The sequence below is a fragment of the Lissotriton helveticus genome, chromosome 11 (genome assembly GCF_964261635.1).
Source record: "Lissotriton helveticus chromosome 11, aLisHel1.1, whole genome shotgun sequence".
NCBI lineage: Eukaryota > Metazoa > Chordata > Amphibia > Caudata > Salamandridae > Lissotriton > Lissotriton helveticus.
Genome location: NC_136072.1, coordinates 795,084,010 through 795,096,396, shown reverse-complemented (window position 1 = coordinate 795,096,396; position 12,387 = coordinate 795,084,010). Strand labels below are relative to the sequence as shown.

Genomic DNA, 12,387 nt, shown 5'->3' with positions numbered 1-12,387 from the left:
GTGGGAGCTTCCGCAGGAAGCGTGCTGACATCATGGGAAGGGCACAAAAAGGTGGGACGTCGACGCCCACCTGGGCTACGAAAAAATAAAAAAAGAGAAAGATTACGATTCCGGACCCAACCACTAGACCGCGGAATAATGCACAGCATAGTGAATCCAGAGAGTCACGCTGCAAAATGAATAGTTCTAGAAATGCTGAGAAACAGGATTATTGCCCCCATGTGGGAGCTAGGAGGATCAATTTTATAGGTGTTTTCTGAAGTTTCCTGACAACATATGGAGTCAGTAGCAGTGGTAGGAAAAGCATACGCACATATCCCTGACCAACATATCTATATAAGCTTGACCATGTGCCACACGTAAGGAACTGGAATACCTGGACACCAAGTTTTGAAAATGTGCAACCTCATTTGTGGCAAATAGATGTATATCGAAGTTGCCGTAACGCTGGAAGTGACGATTCACCACCTGGAGGTTGATCTCCTATTCAAGCATTTACTCAGCATAAGTCATCAATAAAGTCACTGTGCTGCCTATATATGAGAGCATAATGTGACAAAGTGTCATAGCAGCAAAGGTTGACAGGGTAAGGCTCCAAAGGCTGGTCATCCTGCAGGTCTGTTCTCTAATTTTGTCAAGCAACATCTTGTTGGTCTGTGGACTCTGGGTCGAGGTACAAAGGCAAATGGTCAGCTGAAAGATAAAAGACTGAATGTACAGAAAGTGAGGAGGCATGTATGGTATTGTTTGGGCAGGGTTTACTCTTCTCTTAAAAAATGTAGGCCCGGAGCTCCTCTGATATAGCTTCTTTGAAAGTAATCCACCGTTTTTTTTAATAAGGCAACTGTGTAATGAAATGTAGTCTTGAGACACTATGAATAGGTAAATGTACATAGTTCGCTATCTAGCCTTCAGCTGCTCACTATCTTGTAGTACGTTCAGAGTCAAATAAACATACTTCCAGATAGAAATACTTTAAACAAGTGAGCAAGGGCTGCCAGCAATTATGTAGACCAAAGACAAACCTAACGTCATCCCCCCGGGGTAAGATGGACCAGTTTTCAAAAAGCAACACAACAGCTCTGTTCAGATAGAGTCATCCTTGGTGCTGAAGGCTGGTTAGCATGGGTTCTGTTTTGAAGAGTAGTACCTTGGTTCCTCCGGCATCAAGGTGCATATTATCAAGCCATTTTAAAATCAAATTCATCTGGCAAATTCATCTCTCTCTCTTTACAGTTCTTTGGCTTGGAACCAAGGTTCCTTTTAAATGAGAAAATGTTCAGTGCATGGATGGTAGAGGCTGTCCGAAGTGGAGCATATTTTGCCTGGGCCACTGTGCCCATTTCAGAAACTCAAGGTAATGGACCCTGCAGTTTATTTGCCTTTGAAGTCAGAATCATTTGAGGACACATAAGCAAGACTGGACTACCAGCTAGTCCTCCTCTTTCGTCATTAGAGGACTCCTTTGGCATATTTGACAACTGCAGCAGATGGTGACTCACAAGTTCTGGTGCAACATCATGGAACAGTGTACACACCTTCGATCCAGTTGGTGCCAAATAATCTTTTTCAAGCTGAAGGCGGCGCGCGTTCAACACACACGTTCATTCAACACGCACGCTCATTCAGGTAACTCGGCAGGCAAATAATACAAATCCGATGCAACTAAGACCAAAACATATTATTGTTTCAAGAGAAGCAGAATTTAAAACTGTGTATTACCTAACAATACACTATCTTAGAACTTTGCTCCAGACTCAAACTTTTCTGTCCCAAAGTGGGAGACCAAAGCGATACCAAAGGGAATGATGGACAGAGTTGGAGCAAATCAAACACTCACTCCCAGTCAACTGATCTGGGTTTAATCCATCATCATTCTTTAGCTCACTCCACCGCCCCAGTTAAAATGCACTTTATATCATGATAGATCTGTGCCATTTGCTTCCAACATCAAAATCTGGACTTCGGTGCGCAGCAGTAACAGAACACCTGAAGCATGTCTGAACCCGATGGCAGAGCAAAAAAATATAGGTATAAAGTCTGTCCTGGTGCATTATTGTTAACAAGGGCAGTTATCAAGAGTCACCTCAAAACCGAAAATACTTTTTTGAAGGAAAAAAACAGATGGCAGGACTGTGTACAACCTGTGATCCACAACTATACATGATGCAAACAGGTAATACTGTAACAGCAGTTTTAGTTGGTCTAAAGATGATTTGACAACTGTTCCAATTAGAGGCTTAAGATAGATAGTATTCCAACCAGTGCCTAAGTTCCTGGTCTTATTTTTGATTTGTAGTTTCACCTAAGTAGATAGAAGGGGACCAAGAGTGTAAATTGTCTTCAGGCTGTGAAGGGGTTCTAGGGTAAGTATTTCACTTTTGGCGTCATTAAGCTTTAGGCTTATTTGTCTCACAAAGTTTTTAACTGCTTTCAGACTATTGCAGGCATAACAGAAATTGTTCTCTGTTCATTCTTAGCAGCAGAAGTATACAGAGCAGTGCCGTTACCGCAGAGCGGAGGGAGAAATTACCACAGATTGAAGTGAACTGCTAGCCAGGATTACATCTAGTTATGGAGTATGAAATCTGGTTTTAATTGGGCCTGACAGTACTTCTAGGAAAGGGTGTGGATAAAATGAATTTTATCACGTCTAAACCTTCTAACCATGCAAAAGTCCAGAAGCAGGGAATCTGATTAAATTTCTTCCGCCAAGGACATCAGTAGACACCTTAATTCCTCAGTAAAACCACTACTAAAATGTCAGAGTAAGTGACATAAAACACCCAAGATTACTAGTAGTAAACTCAGGGCCCAAACATGGCGAAAACATTGGTGGTACTTAACTAAACAAACAAGCTCTGACAAATTCAATAGGTCTCACATATGCAAGACCTATTGTCAAGGTTTTTTAACCATAGCTGTTGTGCAACATGGTTGTGGTGGGCGGGACGGGCAAACAAAACAGGATGGGGTCTAGCAAACTGACTGACACTGTGAGGAGGGTGGAATGGGCAAGCAATACAAGGGAGGGCGGGGGGGTCAAGCAAGACCACAGATGGTGAGAGGAGGGAAGTATCAAGCAACACCACAGACGGCAGAAGGAAGGTGGGCAGGAGCATGAAACACCACAGACCGTGTGAGGGGATTGGGAGGGGGTGGGCAGGACAGAGCAGATGGAAACAAGACAGAATGCACAGGTGGAGGGTGGGTAAGGACAAGCTAGGTCACAGAATGGGGAGGTGAATTGTTAACACCTGCACACTTTTAGAGCCAGTAAAAAAAAAAAGTTTCTCCAGACGCACGAGACTAGTGAAAGACACTGGACAAGGACAGGAGATATACTTGGCCCATTCCCCACCAAACGGGGAAAACAGAGGAAGAATAAAGTGAAACTGGGAGGTGTTTGGAGGACATGTCCAATGAGAAGCAAGGAAATTAAATCTGAAAGATCCTATGATTAAGAACAGGTTTACAGCACACATACTGGGAAAGTTTGTATTGCTTCATCTGACGTTTCAAAGATGAGCCTTTTTTTATTTGTCCTATTTTGATATTGGGGAATATTCAGCCAATGCCACCTGCTTACATTCATATCAAAGGCATTTGCTTTTATGAACTGCAGAAGTAACAAAAGAGGAGTCAATGCTGGCAGGATTGGATACTATGATTAACAGGTCAGACTGACAAACCCCACATGTCTCTCCAGCAACAGCACTCTGCCACTAAAACAGGGCTTCATCCCATTGTCCTCTCTCTATTGGAAAGCTGAAGAAACATGTGTAGGTCCAATATTGCACACATGAGTTTCCAAACTGCCGGTTAACATTATTGGTACTTCAAACAGGTCATACTAAGTCCCACTCAAACCCAAATGCACCCCCTGACCCACTTAGATGGTACTGGGGCTACTTACGTCAAGTGAGGGCTCCTGTGGGTCTCCTGGCATGCCTGGTGGCCCACCCATGCCAGAGGAGGGGTTAAACGGTAGCTCACCACCATGTACAGTCCCCCCCGGCTGGCCCAGCTGCTGCCGAGACTGGGGTGGAGGATTCCGGTGATGAAGCTGCTGTGCTGATTGGCCACTCAGGCTTGGGTTGTGCATGCCCTGTGGAACAGAGTTGTGTGAAGGGTCCATTCTGCCAGAAGGGGGCATCTGAAGAGAACAGATAAACAACGGATTAAAACTGTTTTCTGCACACATTGAACAATAGCAAAAAGACTTAGGAAGGATGGAGAATCAGGTGCAGCAGAAGCATATCGTAGTCTGCCCTTGTATGATACTAAATACGGACTTATGAAGACAGTGACAATGCTGCTGCACTGCCGCTTAAAGGGCAAGTTAAGGTATAACCAATGATCATAAACAGTGCTCTGATGATGGAGCAGTATTTCAATCAGGGAATGGCAAAAGCTGGAGAAATGAGATCCTTCTCTTACCTGTCCGCTGATTGGAGGGGCTGATGGTTTATCTGGAGTGAGCAAGCTGCTGGGAATATCAGACTGGTAGGATATTGGAGGGGGGCCCGGGTTGAACTCATTCATTGTTGGAGTGCCAGGATTTCCAGAAGGGAATGTTTCGGGAAAAACACCTAGGCCAGGAAAACCAGAACCTGCAAGGGGATAAGAGGAAGGGGAGAAACAAAACGGAAAGCGAAGGATGAGTTTAATAGCAACAGCAGTACCCAGATTATCGCCATGCTGGGGAAATATGAATCACATCACATCCCTTTTATCAACCCTATTCACAGATTTCTACCACATATCCTCTCTCATCTGCTTTTGAGGTCTGCACACACTCACTGTCCTAAAGCCCAAAACATCCTAAGTAAGTATTGAGGATGTACAGCTCAGTGAAAGTCTTAGGAGATGAGATGTAGGACACTACAGGTGGTGATAGCGGGTGCAACAGAAAGAGTACTTACTGGGGTGGAGGTTAGGGAGGGGAGGCAATATGTACAACACTGTAGTTCTACATGGGAGGAGGGACATGGGAAATCTTAATCAATTTGCATGGAGCCATGAGACGGAGAAAAAGGAGATCAGAAATGTTTTGAAAAGGCAGGAGAATGAGGAATAGGATAATACACAGAAAGGGAATCAGTACTACGTGAGGGGAAGACCATTCGGGCGATTTAGTGCTAAAATAATGCAGACCGGAGAAGGAATGGTTCTTCACCTATACTCCTAGTTATCCTCCTGGGGACTCTTCAGAATAGTCATGAGCATCAAGTTGTGCCACCAAAGCGTGGGATTTCAGTGCACTTTCTACAAAGTACACACAAATAAAGGCAATTTTCTTTTATTTGTTTTTGAAAATAGAATACTTTGGACACCCTATAAAAGGGTATATTGGCATATTTAAAAATATTTTTTAAAGCAACAAATTTAAAAAAACTGAAAAAGGTCACCATATTCAGAATAGTGGGAGGAAAACTATTACAGAATCTTTTTGTAAAGAAAAGGCAAGAGAACAGAAAGACAATGTAAACGAACAGGCGGTATCCTAAAACGTTGCGAAAATGGAGCTTACTCCTTTAAGGACTAGCATACCACCACTCTCTCTTCATGCCCCATCAACAGAGCCAGGTCTCTTTTTGTGGAGATCAAGGATCCAAGGTTAATTCCTTTACTATTTCTTTGAGGGTGGTTGCTTATGGCCACAACAAAGAATCTGCCAGAATTACAGGTAAGTAACTAATCCTCCTCTACCATGGGATCTTTATTTATAGTCATTAGCACTGAATAGAGAAGCAAGTCCATCCCTAGGAGCGTAGGAAAAAGCTAAGATCTCTCCAAAGAGGTTTCATATAGGCCCGGCCGTCCTGGGAATCTGCCCTGCAATCTGTATTGAGACAATAATGTTTATTAAAAGTATGCAAAGACCTCCACGTAGGCATTATACATATGTATTCAATGAAAACATATTCTTTGGAAATGAGTATACATTCCCAGTAGGTACATAGGTCACTGGTCTCCAGTGAGCGGATACATTTATAGGGTGAGAGAAGGTGTGTGACAACTGAGAGTCATGATGCAGGGTGAAACTTCTCAAGATTCATATGCTGTGCATTATACCACCATCTAGTGGTTGGATCCGGAATTTCTAGCTTTGGGTGTTGACCGTTAACATCTTTTTTTGTGAGGTCGACTACATTCTGGCAGTAACTCAGTACATGCCATATTCTTCAGATTGCTATGCCAGCTGCTGAATGAAGTCTTGTTAGTTTTCAAGACTCAAGAAAAAGACACGGGATGGGTGGTGGTGGAGTGGCTGGCCGCCCCCCAAGACAAACGCAGCTCCGTAGTGCTCCGTGCAGCTTTGGCGCTCTATGACTCAATTTAGGGCATCAAGCTTTTCTTCTTTTTCTTGGCAGATGACCTTGTGCATTGGAAAACAGTGGCTTTCCGACCAAGCCCGCATTGTTTGTTTTGAGGCAATGCGGACTCCATTTTAGTGCAAAGTTTGACATACTGTAAAAAGGCCGCCATCTTAATGCTACGCAACGCACCCAAGGTCATTGTTTTTCTTACTGCGTGTCAAGCTTTCTGCTTGCCTCAAGGTCCTCAGGCCCCCAATTTCTACCTTATACGAAATACTCTTCATCTCCTCAATTGAAAGACATTTTAAATGGGAAAGTCAATACTGTGCATGTTTATTTAACTTTTCCCTTCAATATGCTATTCTTTGCTGAGGGGTTTTCTGCAGAAATGTACCCTGAGACAGCAATTGTTTTTAGATACTGCAATTAAGTTACTGCCTCCTCATTTGAATGTATATCCACCAGGCTTAACAGTGTTGTTTTTCTCTCACCAATTTGCCTTTGCTCTATATGGGGAGAATTCACAAATTTCAGAACAGCTGCCAGCCAGTGTTGTGTGCACTCATGTAACAAAATCCGCTCTACCACCAACTATTACAATGGAAAGCGCTACAAACTTAAAAGGACAGCTCCTCTTTCTCCCATGCTGCTGGCGCAATTGCAAAAAAATTGTCTAACACCACCTCGGTCAAACGGCCGAATAAAGACCTAGACTCCCTCAAAATCACCTACACATCTAACCCTGGCTGACATCAGAGGAATTACGAGCATTAAAACCATTCATGATGGATACCAGTGCCTCATTGCAACGTACTGAGGCGCAATGGTGCCAACACGACCAACGGATTTATTTTCTGTAACAGAGTTAGTAACCTTGTGAACTCTGATTTCCAAGGACATAGCTCAACTGAAAAGGCTTACCAAAAATTTAGAAAATAGGAAATGGAGAAGCAAACGTAGTCTTTTTGGTAGCCCAGAGGGCTCAGAAGGCTCTAACATGATTGCATTTCTTAAAAAACAGTGAAAAATTCCATTCTTCTTCTGCCTACTGCCTCCCCTCTCTTTCTATTCAACATGCACATCATTTAGGTCCATGGGTTTTAACTGGCCCTCATGCACGATCTAGGCAAATTATTATTATTCTCTTTCTCCAATTTACAGAAACTGATGCAGATCCTCTCCGACGCCAAAAAGGTGTGCGCTCTCCAATGGTCAGGTCACAAGGTGTTCTTCACACAAAATTGCTCTTCTGCTACAGCTGCATGTTGCAAACAATTTCTGGATCTACGTCCCCAAATTAAATCCTTGAATATTACATACAGGCTACTTAATACATCCCTCTACAAAAGTCACATTAAAGGACAAATCAACTCCTTCGAGGAACTACAAATCATCAATCAATCAACAAGACCGAAGCTATGGAACTGGGAGTTTCAGCAACCACTTGAGGATCTAATTTTATAGGACTCTAATGTTCTTTTTCACAACAGTTTAATATTAATTGTGACGCTTAGTATTGTATATTGATTGTTTTCATTTTTTTCTTTTTTTCTCCAATACAACTCTTTTAATGGAATCCTTACGTACCTTTCCCTATTGTATCTCCTTCACACCATCCTAATTGTATCCCTACATGTTTCCACTGGCAAGTCTGGTTATTTTTTTATTATCCGCTGCCTCATTCATTTACTGCAGTTTGTTACGTTATTTGGTCTCTCAGAATGGTGTGTCCGTCCTGCATTAAATGTGCTCTCTTTTCCTGAACCTCGTGTTCATCTGTTAGATGTAATATCACTTTTTTGCGCTGAAGTCACTCTGGTCTGTCTCTTTCAGGTGCTCCGATGTCTCGCTACCCCTCGGGGTATTCCTTTTCTTTTTCTCTTCTATTAGCGCTCTGACTCTGGCCCCTGAATTGCCACGTTAATGCCTACACAACTTCCGGAGGTGGTCTTCCTCCGTTTCTTTCCTATTACTATCCTGCCTTTTTTCTTTGGTTTCCTAAATTTGATATGCATTGTTTTTTTCTTTGTTACAGCAGTTGTACATATATGTTTATGATGCAGCTTAGAACAGTTACTTGGAATGTGAAGGGGCTCAAACACCCCATTAAACATCAATGTGTCTTATCTCACCTAGCTCATTTGAAATGCCATGTAGGTTTGCTGCAAGAGACATCTTAATGATTCAGAGGCAATTAAGCTTAAAAAACAATGGGTTGCTGACTTTTTTTTTTCTCCCTCCACCACAAACAAAAACAGGGTAATTATTTTCTGTCAAATCTCTCAAAATGACCACAATTTCACAACACCAAGATACGGAAGGCCACTGGATACTTGTTACACTTACAATTGACAACACTACTTTTACTATCCTTATTCTTTATGGCCCAAGCCACCCAAATCCGAATTTCTGGCAAAGTCTCTCACATACTGTCTCTGAACAGGCTTCGGACAATTGACAAATTGGTGGTGACTGCAATCAAATCCTTGACCCTTTTTTGGACAGACCTGCCTCGGGCAATTCTAATTGGTGGTGATCAAAACCATTGATTGACCCTTCTTTAGACAGACGTTCCACTTCACGTTTAATTCTACATGCCTCCCACAAAGCTTTCAAAAGCTTTATTTAACAGCATTTGCTCACCCATTCTTGGACATTATATAATCCTGACCTCTTGGAATACTCTTTTTACTCCACTACTCACCACTCTCAATCTAGATTTGACTAGATTTTTCTGACTAAAGGCTTATCGCATCATATGGTTAACTTAAATATTGGTGCGCCTGTAATCACGGACTTAGACATTCTTACTAGTGGATATAAAATATCCTCCTGGAGGTTTAATAATTCTTTACTTTCAGATGCATCCTTTATCGCTGCCTACAATGCGTTTATGGAGGAATACTTACAGATTAATGACGCTGATCAACTACCATTTCACTCGGTTTGGAATGCGTTTAAAGCAGCCTCCAGTATGTTACTTCTTATTCCAAGTAGTTCCTCCAGGTTAAGTGCTAATCCTTTATTTAGAAGCGCCGGTAAATCGCTGCATTTGAGGCATCAAGCCGTAAGGATCAAACCGGAAGTAGGATTGAATCTGCACTTGGCAAAAGACACGAGGCGTGTATCTTTGCACCCGCTTTTAGATAAAGGATCAAGACAAACAGGAGGAACTACTTGAAATCAGAAGTACTTACCAGATCCGCATCGAGACTTTTGCTCTGACAAGGATTCCATCCAGGATGGGAGGGGTATCTTTTTCTAAATCTTAACTTTGCTGCCTTCATGTTTTTCAATCTGTCCTGAGGAGGCCCCAACGTGATATACAACTAATTAACACACACATCCGGGTCGAAACTTTGACGCTTAACCAGTTCATGTGCTCAGTCACTGTGATCCTAGAATAAGTGACACGCCTCAAATAGGGCCGCAGTTGAACTCTATTTAAAAATGAGGACGGAGATTATAATTTCTTTGTACGTGTATTATTTATGTTTTTGTAATTTTGTCTCCTGTAATTTGTGTCAGTTCGTAAATGGGTAAAAAGTATATTACACTATGTCATTTTAGTCACTGATATGTCATTTTGTTGTTTTAGTTTATGTAGGACAGCCTTATTAAACAAATTAAATACATGTGTACATATTGTGTCCCAATATACAGACGGAGTAAAACTTCATATGCCTTGTTTAATTATGTTAGTTTCTAAGCAGTTGCTTTACCCAAAATAACGCACTGTAGACTATATCATTTATACCCAGCTTATGAGGGACACAGGGTTTTCCCATTAACTTTAACGGTTCACTTAAGAAACAAGGCAGGACCCTGTGCTGTAAAACCTGGATGAACAAAGGTATACTTATCGCACAATTATTTCATTTGAACTTACTCACCCTTTCTCTACTCTTTCATCAGCCAACAATCTCCCTAATCGCATGCTACCTCAGTACCAAGTACTTTTCACTTTAGGTCAAGACGCCTTTAATGAGCTCATCTCTTCGGTCACCCAACATCGTCCTTCATCTCCACACCAGATTGTAACTTCCCGTCACCCTAAAGCAGCTTGTATATATAAACTTTTGACACCTTCGGATCTAACTAGGGTCAAAACTATCGAGAAACTGTGGGAATCGGACCTTGGTGTTGTATGGCCAGTTCCTTTATGGGATAAAATATGGAATAAGATGCGCTCCACTGCACGCACAGTCAGCTTATATTTTTTTCATAAAAGACTTTACACTCCTGCTAATCTTTTCAAACGTAAACTCATGCAATATAACATTTGTTGGCAGTGACACCCAGCAGGATACTGATTTTCACATGTTTTTTTCCTGCCTAACTTTATCCATTTTTTGGTCCTCAGTATGGACCATGAAACTATTCATGTCATATGAGTTACTGTTTTGCACCTACTTGTACAAAATATGGTGTTCACACAAAAGTAGACCTCTTGCTTTCTATATCAATTTCTGTTATTACTGCTAATTGGAAATCTTAGGGAACATTACTCTTTCTAAAGTGGTGGAATTCAGTATTTAAAAAAAAAAAGTTTTACGGAGTTTTTTATAGCACGAACTTGACCCGGTACTGGGTATCAGAGCGTCTTACATAGCACCAGTTGCGTTACATGAGGATACATTCATTTTTAAGTGATTTGCCTAGAATCACAGGATGTTCAGTGTCATTGCCACGACTCGAACCCGGTTCCCCAGATTCGAGGTCGACCGCCCTAGCCGTTAGGACAACTCCTCTCCCCAGTATGTTATCACAAGACTTGATAGTTACAAACCTGATTCAATAAAAATCTCATTTAAGTGCTATCAGCTATGGATGCCACTTTGTAACTATCTGCCACGCCCTGCTAAGGAAATTGACTTTCTCCACCTTCCTAAATGTTAATTGTATTACCGGTTTTACTTATTATGGTATTTACTTATTTTATCTTATAAATGCAGTAAGTTTTTTCCTTCTAAAGCTATCACTCGATTCTTCTATTCCCCCATTTGCTATTTTCCCTCTTATTTTTCTTTCCCTTCCTTCTTTCTCTTCTCTATTCACAATTAGTGGTTTCATATTGCATTGCTATATTTGCTCATTTATATTTCTGATATGCATTTTCATGTACAATGTTGATTATCTGTCTGAAGTCACAACTGCATATCTCGGTTTCTGCAATGTTATTTTTAATGTTTTTGTTCTTGGCTCAATACAATGTCTTAAAAAGAAAGAATAAAGACAAGGATATAAAGAAAACAATGAAAGGCACTTATGGGAAGAGACATTAGGTTTTGAACAGGTCTTAGGCTTGTTTGGAAAATGCACATTTTGGAGGAGTTTCTTTCCTTTCGGTTCCACCGATGCAGTTTTGTGAAACTGGACTATAGAAAATACTACATTTAAATTCTGTCTCAGATGCCACATAAAACTAGATCGCTGTGCTCCATTACAATTTAAACCAAAAATATTTCATTGTGTAAAACAACTGTAAACAAATTGAAAGATCTCAAAAAAAGGTTAAAAAAAAAAAATCAGGCTTGATGGCCCTCTCAACAGTCTCAAAAAACATTGGAAGCCCTCAGACAATAATAATGGACAAACGAACCCAAAAGAAATAGCTTCCTGGTTGAAAATACAATCCTTAACCTGATACTCACATAAGTAAAAAAATAAAAGAACACTTATGGTGCAGACAGTGAACAGGCTAGCGCTTCATTGAGTGCCGAACCTATGCACCATTCTGGGCCCAAGACTAAAGAGAAGCCTGTAAAAGTCTACTATATTTAAGCTCAATTAAGAAAGAAAAGACTTCAAAGATACAAATTAAAAATACAAAGAATAGACTTTGCAGGATGTCTAATAAAAATAAAACAGAAGGCATCATGACAACAAGAAACAACAAGCACTTTGCCAATAGGTCTTGCATTTGAGATGTATGGCTCTGCCAATGCATTTCGTCCACGCAGTACAGCATATTGGGAAGAAGGGGGTATAGGAAAAGAAGCACACAAGAGAGCAACAATAAGGGTGGAAGGGGGAGAGGCACACCATAGAGAGAACAAGGGGC

The 12,387-nt window shown here is 41.3% G+C and overlaps 1 protein-coding gene across 5 annotated transcripts in view; it reads right to left on the bottom strand.

Moving 5' to 3' along the window:
• ZMIZ2 (zinc finger MIZ-type containing 2) overlaps positions 1-12,387 on the bottom strand; it is a 360,252-nt gene that overhangs the window by 31,797 nt on the left and 316,068 nt on the right. For all 5 annotated transcript variants that reach the window (XM_078666775.1, XM_078666773.1, XM_078666776.1 and 2 more), the window contains 2 exons: positions 4,441-4,613; positions 3,917-4,156 (listed from right to left, as the gene is read on the bottom strand). In XM_078666775.1, the coding sequence (XP_078522901.1) occupies positions 3,917-4,156; positions 4,441-4,613 (413 nt within the window). The remainder of the gene's footprint in view (positions 1-3,916; positions 4,157-4,440; positions 4,614-12,387) is intronic.